Source organism: Danio rerio, chromosome 5 (assembly GCF_052040795.2).
Source record: "Danio rerio strain M-AB ecotype USA chromosome 5, GRCz13ab, whole genome shotgun sequence".
Classification (NCBI taxonomy): Eukaryota; Metazoa; Chordata; class Actinopteri; order Cypriniformes; family Danionidae; genus Danio; species Danio rerio.
Window position 1 is genome coordinate 42151086 of NC_141025.1, and position 19266 is coordinate 42170351.

The window sequence follows — 19266 nt, forward strand, 5'->3', positions numbered from 1 at the left end:
ATCGGTTCCTCAAATGGTTTGAGTTACCTTAACTTTTAGTGCAGGTAATTTAACAGCAAAAGAGTACTGCTGAACATGATGAATTGATGACCATACAAGTGCACTACTGTGGTCTGCTAGACAGGTTGCCTGCTTTATAAATCAACATTCCACTGGGAAACTATTCAGACTTAGCAAAATATTCCATTCTCACTCAAGTATGTGTATCGAATTAAGCTAAAAACAACAGAGCCATCCACCTGCAGTCCATTCCATTGTCTGATTTTTCACAGATTCAAAAATACTGTTCTGAATGTGTTGTTATTGAGTCTTATTTGAATCCAGAATTGTATTATTAAACACAGTTAGAACATTTAAGCCACAGCTAAAAGTCCCAAAGGCAATCCAAACAGAAAGAATTGTTGAATTGTTTGAGATCATGCAAAACTGATATCCTCATGGCATGTTTTCAGTGGCATTATTATGTTTTAGCTGAAGCAGACATCTTTGAATATTGCTTTTTACAATTAAACCGAAAAGTGCAATGTATACAAATTCCCCTGAACATGTCATGCATTGGCAGAGCATTTCACTGTGAGTAACTGAAATATGGTTAGTGTAGGAAGTAGAAGTGTGTGTTGCTCATGTTTACATAAATGTACATTTCAAGAGTTCACACTCAGAGGTTGCTTGGCACTATTAGCAGTTTGGTTTGCTATCCCGGGAGAGAACCCTGAGCTCAGAGATAATTAAGCCCAGGGCTCCCGCCAGGTCAATAAGTATGTAAGTTTATACGAGATCAGGTAGGTCTCGAGAGCTCCCCCTGATAAAAGGAGGAAAAGGAGAAGATAGGGTGAAAGGGGGGATTCTTCCAAAACGAAGATAAGGCAGTAGGGTGAAATCAATTTATTTATTGTAGGCTTGGATCAATCTGATTGAATTATTGCTGATTAAAGTTGAGAGACCAGCTGCGATCAATCATATCATGTGCTACTCTCGAAATTAGCTTGAAAAGTTCACAAAGATTTGATCTATCATATATAATGAACATGAAGGATCACATTTAAACAAAGTGACGGCAGGAAGACAGACAAGACAGACACAACAAATAAATGAATTAACTACTGTATATAAAAGTCATTTATTGAGGCTATTGCTCTGCATGATGAAATCTACCAATACCAAATGCTTTTAGATCAACTGAACAAAAGGACCATTTATGAATAGATTATTTCTTTGAATTTACATGTCAGAGCAATAACACCAAATCTAGATTCTACTTGACTAAAGGCCTCTAGGAAGCATTAGCGCTGTTACTCTACACATCTATAGTAGCTACGGTAGTAAAGTAATCAATAGTCACCATTGACAAATAGCCAGCAGCGTGCAGTTCCCTTTGAGCTGGTGAAGGGTACTGCCAGAAAGGGGAAGTCTGTAGTACTCCTATCTCTTTAAGGCAGCATGGGAAAAGACAGACTTATCTCTTTATTGCAGTGGCAACTCTACCTGTGCTAACAGTCTCTTGTGAAAGATAGAAAGGCCTGTTTATCCCACTAAATTGTGCTACACTGTTGATCAAATTTAGGAAAAGCTCTGAATCTGCTAGAGAACCACAGTTTGCAGGAGGGGAGGAGGGGATGTGGACAAAACTTTATAAAGCCATCTAGTGCAGTATGTTACTATACACAGCACAGCACTACAACTGATCATTGCAAATTCACATGTTGATATTGTTGAGTAGTTTGAGAGTGTTGCATAGGTTTGATTGGATTAGGGAAAATAGCTTTTAAGGTCATAATACCATGTTTTGAAGAACTGTTCCAAAAGATTTTTCAAGCCAATTACAAAGACTGACAATTCAATTCCAATAAAAGGAGACAACAATGATGCAAAAGTACCACAAAAGCTGTCCATATGACCAGTGCACTATACAAAGTAATTTCTTTGTGTGGAAGGTCATATTGGACCAGTTTTATGAATCTGTTTGTGTTTTATTGTGGTGAATTTGTGTCCTTTTTGTGTAAATGCATGGGAAAGAGTGACTTTAAAAATAGCCTTGTGTGTATCTAGCAAATAAAGGAAATACTTTGGGTTTGGGGCAACATGTGTTAAGTGAATACTGAGAGTTTTCATTTCTACTATCCTCTGGATCCTCCTTCTTTTGAAACATTAAAATGAGAAAGATCCATGACCAAAGCTATTATCAAATAAATTCCAAGAAGAGTAACTGAAATGCTGGCTGATACTCACCTGAGACAGGTTTCTTAATCTCTAAGGTCAATGTGATTGGCAGGTTGTGCATGAGGTCACAGATCTCCTGATAGGAGGATGTGCACACGGGGGTGTCACCAATTGTTACAATCTCGTCGCCAATGCTCATCTTCCCTGAGGCTTCCTGGTAACCAGATAGGAAGAAAATTGGTGAGATATATTTCTTAGATTTATTTCAGATATATCTTATCCATGCCTTTAAGCAAAGCTGGGTGTATTTTGATACTTGCACCAGCAGAGAGGAATTGCAGTTAACAGTTATGGTACCCTAAAATGTCCATTAAAAACTATTTTAGAACTTTTAAGAAATTAATACTTTAATGAAATACTACCCCAACTCCTTGTAAACTTTTGCCACTGAGCAAGTGTTTAGGGATAAGCAGAGGGAAAGAGTCTAACAAAACAAATACTATAGATATAGCTTGCACTTTATCTGTTAATCCAAATGTCAGTCATAAAACCTCCAATAGGATTTTCCCCCCTTAAATGAAAAATTAAAAGTAATGAATAGACAAATATTATTCAGTTTATAAATGATAAAATAATTGCAGTTTATAATTCTTGCAAAAGGTCTAACACAGTTCAGAGGTGGTGTAAATGCAATCCAAAAATGTTAACTGTAATTACAAAATAGCAAAGCTACTACAAAATTTTGTACAATGATATTTCATTAATATTTAATAAAATGCAATTGACAAAAATCTTAAATAAACATTTTAATGTTTATTAGGTGTTTTCAAATAAGCAGCCAACAGTAACTGAGTTGAAGTCAAAATTATTAGCCACGGTTTTATTTTTTTTCTTTTAAAAATATTTCCCTAATTATGTTTACAGGGCATCGAAACTTTCACAGTATGTCTGATAACATTTTTTCTTCTGGAGAAAGTCTTACTTGTTTTTTTTTTTGGCTAGAATAAAAGCAGTTATTATTTTATTAAACACCATTTAAAGGACAATATTATTAGCCTCTTTAAGCAAATCTTTTTTTCAATAGTCTACAGAACAAACCATCGTTATACAATGTGTTTTAGAGCTGAACCACTGAAGTCGCATGGAATGTTAAGTTTTTGGCTCCTTTTCAAGAAAATTGCTGTCTATAGAGAATTAGGGAATTCTCAGATATCATCTTAAATGTCTTAATCTGTGCTCTAAAGATAAATGAAGGTCTCAGGGAGATGGAATGACATGAGGGCGAGTAATTTCTAACAGAATTATCATTTTTGGGTAAAATAATCCGTTAACACCATGTGTAAACGGCACTGGATGCAGCCTCGGTTGTTAATAAATCAAATCCCACCCCAAATTCCAACCTACCCTTTCAGCTACACCTCCTGGTCTCAGTCCAGTGACCAACACTTTAAGCGGAGCAGACTTAATCTCCAGATCCAGACCAAAAGACTCTGTCTCACCGCGCTGGAGCACTATTGTCTCAATGGTACAGACCCCTGCAAGCTCACTAGATTCCCCTTTCTTGCAGTGCATCATTCTGCAGGGTGGCCGTGTGCAGTTTTGTGTAACCTGAGCAGGGTTTGCTGGGAATAAAGCTGGATCTTCCCCCTTGGTTCTTTGTGGAGGGTTTGGACACTCAATGCTCATCATGCTCTTGACACGAGTCACAGCTTTGTGCTCCAGCTTGGGTGAGCGTTTCACCTCCTGCCCTTCTCGATGGGGCTCTTTTTTCACCCCCAGGTTTGTGGCTTCGACACAGTGAATGGGCATGAAGGGAGATTCGGCAGATGACAGACCGGTAGTTCCTTCCTCAGATTCAATGGAGCTGCCATAGAAAGGAGTAGTCGGCTCACTGCTGATCTGTCTGTGGCTCTCACTGCCGTCCTGGCTTTCATCGTCCACCTCTAGAGATGATGTGGCTATAACAATACCAGAATCCTCCTCTTGGTGCTGGTGGCCGTCTGAGACCCCACGGAGAAGGCGACGGAAGGGGCCGTTGTCGTCTTCAAGTCCGGTCTCGTCATCGCTGGGCTCGTCCTCATAGCAGATAACCCGCCGCTGGCGAAGAAGTGGGCTGCGAACAGAGCTCGGACTGCTTCCCACACTGGCCTGCTGGGCTGTTTCTGCAGTACGACCAGTGCCACCTGAGGCTTTACAACATTCAGGGGTTGTGGGACTACTGCCTGAACCTCTATAGGAACCATCACGGTAGACTATATGAGAAGAGGACAGAAAAACTGTGACTGTGACGAACTGCATTAAATCTATACAATGAGAGAATGAATGTGACACTTTAGATTCAGAAATTCTACCATGCGGCTGAGGTGCTGCTGATTCCTCCATGGACGTATTGCAGCTCCTGCTACTGTGCAACATGTCGTCATCACTGGACCCCATTGCCATGGTCTCCGAGAGGGAAGACTGGCTGGGTACATCGTGAACCGTGAAATACTGAGAGAGCTCTGCCTCTGAACTCAATGAGCCTTGCTGCAGGGACAGATGGAGACATGAAATCAAATCTTTGGGGAAATCAAATTTAAAGTTTAATCTCCACTTAGTTTAAAGATTTAGAAGAGTTTTAGGTAAGGTTTTGAATTGTCAGGGTACCACCCTGCAAAAGAGTAGGGTGACAGCTTTATATTTGCATTTGTTGTTTCACGCAGTGATCTATAATTGTGCTAATGCTATTCAGAGATCAGTCTGAGTCAAAATTGAGGATTAATAAAGTACCAGTTGCTATTAAACATTAATTATACAGGACTTTGATTGTCCAAATGAGAAGACTAAGATTAGTTGACTACAAGAGTAATTTGTGTTCTAGACAAGTTTAATTCCCAAAGCAATTCAAATGAAAGTGATTTAGTATCATTGGTTCAAAGTCATTTTGGTCTTTGGTTCCATTTGCCTAAATTAAGTTCAAAAAACGCCATTCAAATAAAGGGAAATTTGTGTCAAATCATTATTAAATTACGTTACACCAATGATTTTTTTGAGAGTGCACTACAATACAAACAAAAGTACACAAAAAAACGTCACCACATTAGATACAAAATGACAGCAAACCTTGACAGCAAGTTTCAGCTGGAGTCATTTGCTTTTCATTAATGTTTGATAAAGTTTATTATCTCTGACAAGCTCAGCTCTCAGTAGACAAAAGCCTCTAGTTTACCCTGCTGGCTGGCTCTAGGAATCGCTTCATGGTCCAGCTGAGAGCAGGATTACCCTCGCCCTGCTTGACTTTGACTGTGGGAGATGGACTCTTGGACGGCAGGCCTGTGAAGAAGAGCACAAAGGAAAATGATGTTCATTTTTCTTCTGCTTGGAAAGGATCTGAGTTACAAATCACTGTGTTCTGGGTAACTAATAATCTCCAGCTACATCAGAACGTCAAAACTAATATTTGAAAACTGAACATGAAGTCCAAAACAGCATAAGCCAAATTTAAAACAGAGCTTTTGGGATTTTTAACGGATAGTTCAGCCCCCTGATTAATAGTTCAGTTGATTAAACCAGGATAGTTTGGTTTAATCAAAATTAAGTGGTCACAAACCACACAAAAGGAGATATTCTGAAGAATGTAGTAAACTAGAAGCCCTTGATATGTATAGTAAGATAGAAATGACGATGGCTGTCCAGCAATTTTCAATGCATCTTTTTTGTGTTGAACAGAAAGATAAAACTCATGAAGGTTTGGAATGTGTAAGGGTAGTAAATTGTGCCATAAAGGATTTCATTTTGGGGTGAACAATCCTTTTAAAAATATACATATTTTTAAGGAAAAATCTATAAACTAAGCTATAAAGCTTTAAAACCCCTAAGAAACAGTGACCCTAATCAGACCAAGACAAAACATGCATTTTACCGAGTGTGTGAGAAGAATGACTATCTCGATGTGTGGAACGAGTGATCACTTCATCCATCTCCTGTTCAGACACCTAAAGGTGAGAGAGGATCATTCATTAAATAAAATACTCAGCCCCTCAATCCCATGGTGTACGAACAACACTACAATATTCTGAGCCTAATATAGCTTAATATGATACAAATATCACGGAGAACACATTAATCCTTTGTCTATCTTAAATAACAAAATACATTTTCTGAACACAAGGTGGCACTATGATTCAAGAAGAATTATCTGCGTCATAAATCTGCCTAATTAAACTCAAAATAAACCTAATGCATGCATTGACTGTAAGTCAATTCCATCTCAATAACACTATTTGAAAATTTTCAAATAATAACAAAAACAATTAAAACAAATTAAAATAAAAACACAAATGATTATAATTTTACATTTTACATCAAAAATCAATAATTACATTTCAACTAGTAAACTCTTTGCCCTAGTTGTTTGACAGGCACTCTTTGAAAACTAATTCCCTATTTGTGTTTGAAAAATCTGTACGGTATAAAGTAAGATCAGATTGCACCAGATCTATTTCAGTTGACTTTTATTGTTTACTTCAATCCCAGCCTTTCTCAGCTGAAAAGAAACAATAAAACATCAAATAATAGAAGAACCACAAAAACATCCTGAGCACAAAAAAGGAAGCTTCACACTACATGCACCTGTCACAAACATGTTTAAAACAGTTATCTTTAACAAAAACTACACCCAGACTCCACTCAAATCTAGGAACATATGACTCACAAGCAGAAAAAAAAAAAAAGATTTACAGTGCAAATCCAACCAGTTGTTTGGTAAACAAGGCTGCAGCATATCTTTCATAAATCAGCCATTAAATGACTTATATATAACTTTACAAATTGCATTGTGCATAAATCCTCTAAATATTAGCATATTATTCAATAAAATCTGAATTTACATACTTTATTTACTCATTATTTACATGAGTATTTTAATAGATTGACTTGTGGACTCAAACATCTGCAGTTTCTGTAAAATTTGGATTATATTTACAATATTTCACAAATGCTGTTTAATGGAGAGAATATTATTAACGCATTTAAACTACTAACTACACCTTGCTAGTGCCGGGTTGGACCCCCATTTGCCATATATGCCTTAATTCTTCGTGGCATAGATTCAACAAGGTACTGGAAATATTTCTTACAGATTTTGCTCCATATTGACGAGATAGACTGCAAATTTTAGATGGTAGATTTAACTACCTTAGAGTTAAAATTAACACTCCCTCAGAGTTTATATGGGAACCACTATAAAAGTGTTATCATCATCAACACTGAGAGAGTGTTAAGTAGCAAACTCTTATAGTGCAAAATATCGGTTCAATTTACAAAAAAAAAAAAAAAACCACCAGCTGTGGTTGCCAGAGTTTTTCGGTGAAAAATATGGAAGTTTTATAGAAATGTATTAATTTGTGGAAAATAACCGTATTTCATGAACTGATGCAATGTTCAGTTTACAAAATCATAGCTTAGTGCACAAAAATGTAAAGTCATTAGATGCAATGATGTGTTCATGTGTGATTGCAATTAACGAACAGATTTTCACTGCATTAGTAACTACACAGTTACCTTTAAACAAAAGAAGATGCAGCATAACATCAAATACCCTCAGTTCATCTTGGACTTGAACACAGACACTACTATCCTCCACAATGGTGACACAAAAAACGTTTTGCATTTTTTTTTCCTTTTTTAATTTTACGGAAAAATACCGGCAGCTGTGGTTGCCAGTAATCTGCTGTTTTTAACATTTTACATTCATAAATTCAGATTACAGTATATTTCTGTTAAAAACACATTCCACAGTCTGTATTTTTTATCGAACTATAGCATCACACAGTTGCTGCAGATTCTCAGCTGCACATTCATGATGCAAATCCCCTGTTCCATCACATCTCAAAGGTGCTCTATTAGATGAAGATCTGGTGACTGTTGAGGCCATTTGAGTACAGTGAACTCATAGTCATATTCAAGAAACCAGTCTGAGATGATTTGCGCTTTATGACATGGCGCGTTATCTTGCTGGAAGTAGCCATCAAAAGATTGGTACACTGTGGTCATAAAGGGATAGACACCAAGTCCTATGCCAAAAAATATCCCCCACACCATTAAACCACCACCACTTGTTGATACAAGACAGGATGGATCCATGCTTTCATGTTGTTGAAACAAGATTCTGACCCTACTATCTGAATATGGCAGCACAAATCAAGACTCATCAGACCAGGCAACGTTTTTCCAATCTTCTATTGTCCAATCTTGGTGACCCTGTGCGAATTGGAGCCTCAGTTTCCTGTTCTTAGCTGACAGGAATGGCACCCAGTGTGATCTTCTGCTGCTGTAGCCCATCTGCCTCAAGGTTCAACATGTTGTGTGTTCAGAGATGCTCTTCTGCATACCTCAGCTGTAGCGAGTGGTTATTTGAGGTACTGTTGCCTTACTATCAGCTTGAACCAGTCTGGCCATTCTCCTCTGATCTCTGGCATCAACAAGGCATTTGCGCCCACAGAACTGCTGCTCACTGGATGTTTTCTCTTTTTCCAAATATTCTCTGTAAACCCTAGAGATGGCTGTGCGTAAAAATCTCAGTAGATAAGCAGTTTCTGAAATACTCAGACCAGTATTTCATTATACACATTATAAATAGATATAATAGATAGATATTATAAATGTACCCAATATAGTGGTCGCTGAGTGTATAAGCGATTTAGGTTAATAAGGCAAAAAATATCATAGGAAACACAGTGAAACCCTCCTTGCTCTATTAAACAACACTTGTGAAATGTTTGAAAAGGAATTCAAATTTCACAGGAGGGATAATAATTTTTCCCTCAACTGTATAAGTAGACATACGGTCAGTACCTCAGTGTGAAAGACTAACATTCTCATGTCACATGCTAAGTGTGAGGCTAGTCCTAACATCGTTCTGCTCACATTAGTGCAGGCTCTCATTTCTCAGGCCAAGTGAACAGTCAGCATATTCTAACCACCAAAACCTCCCGCTGTACCCCACCCTGGTGCACATTTCTCAACATCTTGAATCACTAGGTGGATGGAAACCAAGTTGCTCGAGCAGAAGGGGGAGAGGAATGTTGTTTACTTTTTTGTCGGGCTTCAATGATTCATGCTAGGAGCAAATTACAGCTTAACAGGTGGATGGTTATTTTTTTTTATTTCCACTTGCAGCAGTCTGTCAGAGGAAGGGCCCTTGTGACTGCAAGAGTGTGACCACATCACCACACTCATAGATGCGGTCTATTTATTCATAAATGAAAACAAGTTCAGAAACTAGAGGGCGTTTGTGTTGCTTTATTAATATTTTCTATGGGCATCAAATATTTACTTCATTTGACCCTAAAGAATCTGTACCCTTTGAAAAAGACTATTAATTAGGGTAAGTTTGCAAGCTTGTTAATCTGAGTAAGATTGTATATGCAGTCATTTTTTGAGGAGATGCCATAGTGTCTGTGTTTGGCTCTTACTTTAGGGTTTGGATGGCGGCTGATGATAAGGCTGACCGGGCCTGGTCCACATTCACTCAGGATGGCATAGGCTTCACTTAATGCCGCGTGTCTCAGGCTCACAGAATCCACTTCTAGAAGCTGGTCTCCTCGGCTAATGCATAACATACACTGATTAGTCACTTTAATCAAAGATTTGATCAAAAATATAACCAGTCTCCTTAATAAAAGAGTACAAAACCTAAATATCTCTCTTTCAAAAGGGAGCTATTATGCAAAAAACACTTTTATAAGGGGCTGGCTTAACATAGTTGTGTTGCAACAGTGTGTGAATTTGAGCAGCTTCTCATAGTAAAAATTTATTTATTTTATTTTTTATAATCACACTTGATAAAAACAGAAACACTTTGAATGACTTTCCCCCTTTGTACGTGTCATCAGAAAGAGAAAGCCCCGCCCATTAGTGACAATCTCTCCCTCATTGGCTAAGAATGTTAGTCATTTTGTATCTGCCATTATGCTTATACACAGGCATTTGTAGCTCCGCCCTTTTTTGAGAACAGCACAATCTCATTTAAATTTAAAGCAACAGTCACCAAAATGTGTTTAAACATTAGATGAGTTAGTACCAAAGCCAAAACTAGTTTAACAAAATAACAATATCACAGAGAAAAAGGATGTACACAACAACGAATGTGTTAGGGAATAATATTAGATCAAATCCTAATAGGAAAATTAAAGAGAGCCAAAAAAATATAACATTTATGTAAGATGTTTGTATAAGATGTTTGGTAATAACACTCTTATTTTAATCAATATAACTGTTTATTGAATCTGTTTTGTTTAAACGCACCAACATATATTTTTGATGTTCAATGAGAAATGGATGAAAATCTTATTTTTCAAATTGGATGTACTCATTCATGCAGTGCACTGTACATTTATAGCTTGGGGCTGCTGAATGCCTGATTCTGGTTGGATTATACACCTTCTACGGCGTTTATTTTTCAGGAATTGCACTGCTAAAGAAGACTGATTTTGAAAGTATTAGTTTCATATCACTTCTCCAAATTATTATAGTCATTACAGCCCATAACAGCAAGAGATTCAAAACGCAAATTGACTAACTGACTTGAGTTCACTGAATTAAACCCAAGGTAATGGGTAAATGAATATTAGCAATTTGAGGGACCATTATTTTAGAATAAATCAACTCCACATAAAGGAATATTATCAAGCTGAGGGTGCATTATTTTAGAATAATTCAACAGCTTGTCATTAATTATTCCTTAAACAGGCAAGCTAAATGCAATTTTATAATAGAAAAAATAGAAACCATTACAGTTTCATATCACTTCTACAAATTACTATATTATTTCAAACGCCATTACAGCCTACAACAGCAATATAATTAAAACTCACATTGATTAACAGACTTCAGGTCATTAAATTACGAAACTTTTTTGTTTGTCTATTTTTTATGGGACAAAGGTATGATTACATAACAGTACATTAACAGCTGAACAAATTTGCAGTATTTATTTGTTTAATAAATAAATGTATTAACATATTAAAATTCTAACACCAAAAATAAGCATTTAACGGATCAAAAGTGACCAAAATCTTTTGTAAATTGCTAAAAATCTTTGCTTTTCAAATAAATAAAGGAGTTTCTGAAAGAAAGTAAGTAAAAATAAAAAAAAAACTCAGAAGCACAAATGTTTTTGGAGCACCAAGCTAGTATATTAGTATATTAGAATAATATGAAATAATATGGAATAATGTGGCATTCTGAAGAATCATATCACAACGAACACACACACACACACACACACACACACACACACACACACACACACACACACACACACACACACACACACACACACACACACACACACACACACACACACACACACACACATATATATATATATTATACTCTTCTTTTTTTTTTTTACCAAATAAATGCAGCTTTGGCGAGCATTATGGATTAATGGAATATACCGTTAGTATCATCCGATATTTCTATTCTTTATTTGTCTTTATTTTCTATTATATCTCTATTATATCTTCATTTTTATATTTTTAAAAGCTGCGGGTGGCATAATCACTCACAAATATTTTTAGTCCACTCAATCTTAATTATTTAACAGATTTTTTAGATTTATATTGAATAAGCACATCCATATGATAATATATATATATATATTACCGTTGATATATGTGGTCCAGGGGTATTTTAAGTGTCAACCCAATTGCATTTGTTGTAAAAATAGACGTGTCTGAAAGTATATTGCTCCCTTATCATTCTCTTCAGACAGCTGCAAGCACTTTCACAACTAGACCTAGCATTCAGAACCTCAATCTCCTGCCATAAAGACCCCATTCATGTGTTTCTGGCTCATGCTGCACATTCTTTCTCAGCCTGCGAGGTGTTTCATCTAAACAGGAGCAAACGCACACACAAACCCCAGCAAATCACAAACAAACAAGTCAGGCTTATTGGATATTTTATAGTTTAGAGAAAAGAATCTGCTGCAAACACGTGTACAGATGCACTGTAGGCTCAGTAGGGAAAATCTAGACTATGCGATTGTTTTCCCTTGTGAGGTCTCATTTCTGCCGCTCCCTTCCTTAATTAATTGTAAGTGAAGATTTTAAGATGACTGCTCAGAGGGTCCAGTGTCTGCTAGAGCAGCTAAACTAGCACCATTCACTCTTAAATACATGAAACATTAGCACATTTTCTGCATTAGCCAAACAGGAACCTTTTTTTTCTTAGAAATGTTTGGTCAATTTGGTTAATTTTTTTTTTTTAGAAATGTGACGCATGCTTTTTTCTCAGAAATGCACCTGCCTGTGTGCTTTGAGTAAATCTTTCCACTGATTAATCACTCTTAAACATTGACTAACTGAGCATTAATGAGAAATTCTGAATATTAATTTGCCATTAAGTTACTGTACATGTTCATTATATAACCAAGAAAGTGTACCTGAGTCTGCCGTCCATTTTAGCAACAGAACCTGGAGCCAAACTGTGGATGTAGATCCCAGGAGCACTGTTTTCCAGTGTTAGACAGCAGGCACCAATGCCTAGTCCCACGCCTGGCTCTGAAACACAAAAAACAAATGATTTACTTTACAATTTTAGAGTCAGATTTTTGCTGTTTATCCTGGTTAAGGGTATTTTAGATGGTATGACACAACGGTGGTTTCTCAGACAACTTCTGAGGTGAGATGTTTACCATCTGAACCTGAAGGAAATCATGTCTGCTGTCTTTTTAAAAGACCTATACCTTTAGTTTAATAATGCATAGACCCTAAAGTAAAATACTTCATGTCAAAGAAATATGTGGTGTCTCTGAACTGAATAAATTAGCAGAACTGAAATAATGAGAAAGCTGCTTGGAGGGTCTATTTATTAGCTTGACAGTCCAAGAATAACAGTTTTCATTTTGGCAGGATGGTTTATTTGGACACATAATGAGCACAAGGCTTCAACACAGATTCATCTTGATGGTGCGTGTCTAAGATAAAAAAACAACAACTTTAAATGTCATTTAAAAAATGCAAAAAAAAAAATGTATACATGAATTTCAGGTGGGAAAAGTGTGTTTTGATAACTTTGGAGATGATGGGGAAATTAAAATGTGATTTATGTTTAATTGTTAATACTGTGTTAGTCAGAATATTGAAAAGTAGAGGTAAAAGTTACACAAAGCAAACATACTGCAAACAAAATAGTAAAACTACTTCTTAAGTGGTGCAACGTCATATAGAATGTTTAACATAAAATACCATTTAAAAAGTTGGGGCAGATAGAATAGCCTCTTAAGCTCACCAAGGCGCCATTTATTTAATCAAAAATATATGTAAAAACAGTAATTTTGAGAAATATTATTGTATTTTTTAATACCTGTTTTCTATTTTAAATATTTTATATTTTAATTTATTCCTGTGAGAGCAAAATAGATTTGTTATGTGTTTCACCAGTGTTAAATCAATCAAATAAGATGATTTGGTGATTTTTTTTTTGCTCAATAAACACTTATTTTTAATATCGATGTGGGAAAAAAGTTTTGTGGAAAACATTTATTCAAGATTTTTTACAAAACAAAATACAAATCTCTTCCATGAAACTCTGTGCACGCAGGCTAATAGGTCACACCCAATCTGTTCCTACTACATCATTAATTACATGGTGCAGGATATTTGTTACTGTCAGCCAATGAGTTTGGTCCACAAGCATTTTAAATGCTCACTGTTGCTTTATGCTAGCAATGTGCAGCACATTTTTCGGAGACCCTCCTCCACCCCAGTTCCACCTGTGTTAAGATCTGCTATGGGGCTTACACATACAGTTGAAGTCAGAATTATTAGCCCACCTTTGATTTTTTTTCTTCTGGAGAAAGTCTTATTTGCTTTATTTATTTTGGCTAGAATAAAAGCTGTTTTAAATTTTTAGAAAACCATTTTAAGGTAAAAACTATTAGCCCCTTTAAGCTATATTTGTTGATAGTCTACAGAACTATTGTTGAATAAAAAAATATATCTATAAAATATTGTATATATATATATATATATATATATATATATATATATATATATATATATATATATATATATATATATATATATATATATATATATATAAAATATAATAACTAATAACCTACCTAATTACTCTGTACAACCTACTTAACCTAATTAACCAAGTTAAACATATAAATGTCACTTTAGGCTGTATTGAAGCGTCTTGAACAATATCTAATAAAATATTATTTACTGTCATCATAGTAAAGATAAAATAAATCAGTTATTAGAAATTAGTTATTAAAACTATTATGTTTAGAAATGTGTTGAAAAAATCTTCTCTCTGTTAAACAGAAATTGGGGAAAAAACATACAGAGGGGCTTCAACTGCATATTATGTTTATAGCAGAAGTGTGTTAAATTCTCAGAAGTTGTGGTACTTGCTCTTCCATAATAATCAAAGCAGCAGCAGCACCATAGCAGGTCTATGCCTGCAAGACCAAACACATGAACATTGCCATTATAATATATATATATATATATATATATATATATATATATATATATATATATATATATATATATATATATATATATATATATATATATATATATATATATATGTATGTATGTATGTATGTATTACCATACTAAATCTCTCCGAGATTTCTCATGACAGAAAGAATAATCCAGAATACTGAATAATCAATAACACAGTATATAAAAATATAGAAAACAAATAGCAAAAACCTCTATTCCTAAAATTTTGACCATTAATGCACATATCTGCAACCAACTACATTTTTTTGCAAGATTATATGACTGTACCTTTGTTCAATGTAACCTCCATGATAATGCGATCTTTGGGACCAGGCCCTTTACGAGAGTCCCCCTCATCAAAGCTTTGAGGAACTGGAGTCCCACCACTGGCATTAGAGTTTGGAGAACTGGATCTGCTGAGCAGGGTGGGTGTGGGACATGGTGTAAGACTGGGACTTCTCAGGCGGGTCCGTACTGTTAGAGTAACTACACCTTTCTTAAGTTGCTAAAAAGCCAAGAAAACAACACCCATTAGACATTGGATAATTACAAACATCTATGAAAACCACTGATTATCGTTATCTTTAAATGATGGCAAAAGTCATTCAAAGTAATGGGCATGCACTGAAATTTCAATCTTTACAGTGGGTGGACTTTGAGGGTGACTGTGGAGTTTACCTTAAAGGTCTGAATGGCCTGCTGGTGAGTGAGGCCTTGGAGAGACTCTCCATTCACCTCTAATATCTCATCACCTGAAAGCCAGAAGAAGAAAGACGATGCAAGATAAAAGCCACAATTGCTCATTCCACATGGTTTCAACTGCTTTGAAGTCTATTGTTCCAAGTGCATTAGAGTGACTTTTTTATGATCAGGATTGTCCATCTACCTTCTTTCAGTCTCCCGTCTGCTGCAGCTGCTCCATTGGGGAAAATGGTTTTGACAAATATACCCATTCTTCCCCTGGCTGAATCCTGTCCACCGACAATACTGAAGCCGAGACCCTGGACACATTAAAAAGTACGCAAGTTTATAAATTATATCTGAGAGGTATAATTACATTATTATAATTACAATATTTTAACATAGTAATTACATCCAAGATAAAAGTTTGTAATGTACATGTGTTCTGTGTATATTTATGCGTACAACTATAAATAAACATTTACATTTATATATATCTTACATTTACAATGTAACTACAGAGTAAATACAATGTAATGACACAGTAACTACATACAAGATTAAAGGTTGTAATTATTACATACATCTGTGCTGTGTACATTTAAGCATAAAATATAAATACACTACATGAAATAAACAAAAACACATTAATAATTATTATCTGGGATGTAATAACAATTTAATAGCAATGTACTTACGTTCAAGATTATAGTTTGTCATTACATTACATGTGTATTATGTATATTTTCTCAAATAACTAAATACACAAATACAGTACACGAAATATACTAAGAAACATTTACGTTGATAAATAAAGCCTAAAACTGAAAAAGTGTGCGTGAATGTGATGATTTAGAAGCAGATTTTTGTCATTGGGATGAAATTTTACATTTTACATTGATAATAAAGAAACAATATTCTTCCTAATTTTATGTGGTTCTGCATTATTTAGTTGACTTTGATTTTGTGGTTCTTTTTGGTCTTTCCCGCTGTCAATGGAGCAATCCGGCGAAATGACAAAGAAAGCTGATCCTGATTGGCCATCATGCGTGCATTCGAAATGCTGATTGGCTCACAGAAAGAACCTTATTGAGCCAAGCTAGTGTTCAACTTTGTAGATAAAACCTTTTTTAGTTTTTAAAATAAAAAGTCTTAAAATGTAAGCAACTTGCAAAAAAAAATATCACATAATGTAAATAAATTGTCGTTAAACAAGAATATGTGAATAACTCAATTTTGACAAAAATTACCTTATAATAAACCTTTTAATTCTAGGGTGACGACTTATACTCCTTTTTAGCCTCCCTGCTTCTTAAAATAACAGTCCCACATACACAGTTTGTGTAATACAAGCTTAAATAAAATTGAAAATAAAGAAAAAAAGAGATTGAATCTCCAATGAATAAAAAACATCAACATAATTAAAGCAGTTTGCATTTAAAATGCTCTGTACAGTATGTGAGCTCTCATGGTGACAGTGTGTATTGTCCTGTGCACATGGCCTCCTCACCTTTCCTTGTCCTTTCATCAGTACAATGTTGGAGATTATGGATGGCTGTGCCAGTCGCCATGGAGACTCCACTTGAACAGTGCTCAGGGAACGAGCCGATTTCTTCACGATTTGATATTCCTGAAGAGGATTACAAGAGAGGCTATGAATAAACAATGAGATGATAAAATCAGCATTGTTTTTTATTGTGTTCAACTGTGAGTAAATGAGCAGCTGTCTTAGTAACTCGTACCTTTGTACTGCATCACATTGGATGAAAGCAACAGCTAAATGACAATAAACGATACAGCACTACCATTACTTTGAAGAGAAATAACAAATTAAGGATTTTGCTTTGGATGGGTGTAGAGATACATCCAAGTCACAATTTGACATGTGGTCATACAATAAGACAAAATAAAGAAAAAAACGTATAATGGTGTTTTTAGAATAATTATAACTTAAAACTGTTAAATAAAATTTGTGTTTTATCTTGATTAAAATGTTACATTTTGTCTAGACTTGTGACAGGGGACTTAAATAGACTTGAACTTCTGTTTTCTGGGGCAATAGCTATGTTTCCATCCACCCATTGTTTGCACATTTTGGATATGCACATAAAAACTAGTTAATGGAAATGCCAATACGCATATCAATTTTGAAAATGTGCATAACTGAGTAGGATAAACTTTTTACTCTATAAAAAAAGATGTGCATAAACTGCGATGTAACAAATTACTTTTAACAGAAAAAAATCCAGCATGCACATTAAAAAAGTCATATGATTTTTTTATAAGAGATCATGTGATGATACAAATGTATGTGAATGGACCAATTCAGCATTAGTGTTGTTATTTTATTAATTACCTTCAGAATTGTCAAGAGCATCTGTGTCTCACGCATTCAACCGCCAAACCACGCATTCATTGCATGTTAGCATTTGTCTTCTGAGGTGCAAGTCATTTATTAAAAAAGAAAAAGATTGATGCAGCTTCTTCTACCAAATTCAATTTTTGCAGCTTCTCCTACCAAATTACACTTTTCCTGTTTATATTTGGTGCCAGTTAATCAGGGGGTGAAAATTTTGTTCTCTTTGACTAACTGGAGGGAATTGCTGCTTTATTCGCATGTCTTATATGCGATATTCCAGCTTTGCGCATAAATTTAATTTGCATCTTTGGATGAAAAAATAGCTAAAGATCACATCAGAACACAAATGATATAGATTGTGAGGCTTAATAATGAACTATCTTAGACATACAGTACATGTTTGGCCTCATTATGATTAACTACATATAAATGAGCCTTTTGCACTGGTAAAGTCAGACATTTGGCATTATTAGATTCATCCTATCAATATCAAACATGTTTAATGTTATATCCAGGATTTTCAGTAGCTTTGGCTTTTAGCAGCGACATTTGCATTACACTGGACTCAACTAAATTAATATTCAACTGTGACAACCGAACTGAAGGGATTTTAATCAACTTGTAGAACTTCATCTATGTTAAACTGCTTTGAACAATCTACATTGTAAAAGCCCTATAGAAATAAGGATGAATTAAATTGAAAGAGATGAGTAAGAAATTAGTCAATACCGTACAAAACTGTAACTGTACATTATGCCAAACTAACAGAGACTAACAATTGAACAAAACATAAAGGGATGCAACTAGGGATGCAACGAATAACTGATTTCACTATTAACTGTGCTTTTTTTCATCACGGTTTATAAATGTAAAGACTTCAACACCGCAATTCTGTATGGAACAAATCTGCGACAACTAAAAGTCATGCTAACTGTGCGCTAGTTTAAAGTTCCAAGCTTGTACACTGAGACTGGATTAACTATGGCTGGCTAAGGCTATTAACTAAGGGTCGTTCACATGTCGCGTCTTTCACAACGCACACATGCTTTCCAGGTGCACCTAGTTAAAAGAATGGCGCGAGCGCACAGTGAGTCACGTGACAAGAACTGACCGCTTAGCTTCATGCTTTGTATGGAATTTACACATTTCTACTCCAAAAGATAAAAATATTATACAAAAGGAAAATACCAAACCCTTTTGTAATATAGTTGATCAAAAATGCCTTTCATACAGAGGTTCAGCAGCCATTGATTACATTTTTCTCCTTAAAAGTATAATACTTCGCCAATATGACGCTAAGATTTACAGTAGACAAATACTATTTTGTATTTATTCTTATTTATTTATTCATTGTTGTGTCATTTATTTTTAGTGTAAAATTATTACTTATGATTCAAGAGTTCACACTTAGATAATGCTTGACTATTTTAGCAGGTTTGGCATGCTGTCCCAGGAGAGAACCCTGAGCTCAGAGATAGATGAGCCCAAGGCTCCCACCTGGTCAATAAGCATTAGGATACGGGATACAAGATCAGGTAGTTCTCGATAACTTCCCAA

At 35.3% G+C, this 19266-nt stretch overlaps 1 protein-coding gene across 13 annotated transcripts in view; it reads right to left on the minus strand.

The window, feature by feature from the left end:
• Positions 1-19266, minus strand: part of pdzd2 (PDZ domain containing 2) — a 139005-nt gene that overhangs the window by 22403 nt on the left and 97336 nt on the right. For 10 of the 13 annotated variants that reach the window (XR_015491523.1, XR_015491521.1, XR_015491522.1 and 7 more), the window contains 11 exons: positions 16861-16980; positions 15556-15670; positions 15348-15421; positions 14958-15174; positions 12590-12707; positions 9615-9747; positions 6062-6134; positions 5369-5472; positions 4512-4686; positions 3565-4412; positions 2230-2374 (listed from right to left, as the gene is read on the minus strand). Coding sequence is in view for 5 of the 13 variants with exons in the window: in XM_087253858.1 (XP_087109984.1) it covers positions 2230-2374; positions 3565-4412; positions 4512-4686; positions 5369-5472; positions 6062-6134; positions 9615-9747; positions 12590-12707; positions 14958-15174; positions 15348-15421; positions 15556-15670; positions 16861-16980 (2122 nt within the window). In the remaining 8 variants the exon portion in view is untranslated. Of the gene's footprint in view, positions 1-1342; positions 1429-2229; positions 2375-3564; positions 4413-4511; positions 4687-5368; positions 5473-6061; positions 6135-9614; positions 9748-12589; positions 12708-14957; positions 15175-15347; positions 15422-15555; positions 15671-16860; positions 16981-19266 lie in introns of all 13 variants that reach the window. The other 3 variants (XR_015491526.1, XR_015491528.2, XR_015491527.2) reach the window with 1 other exon arrangement.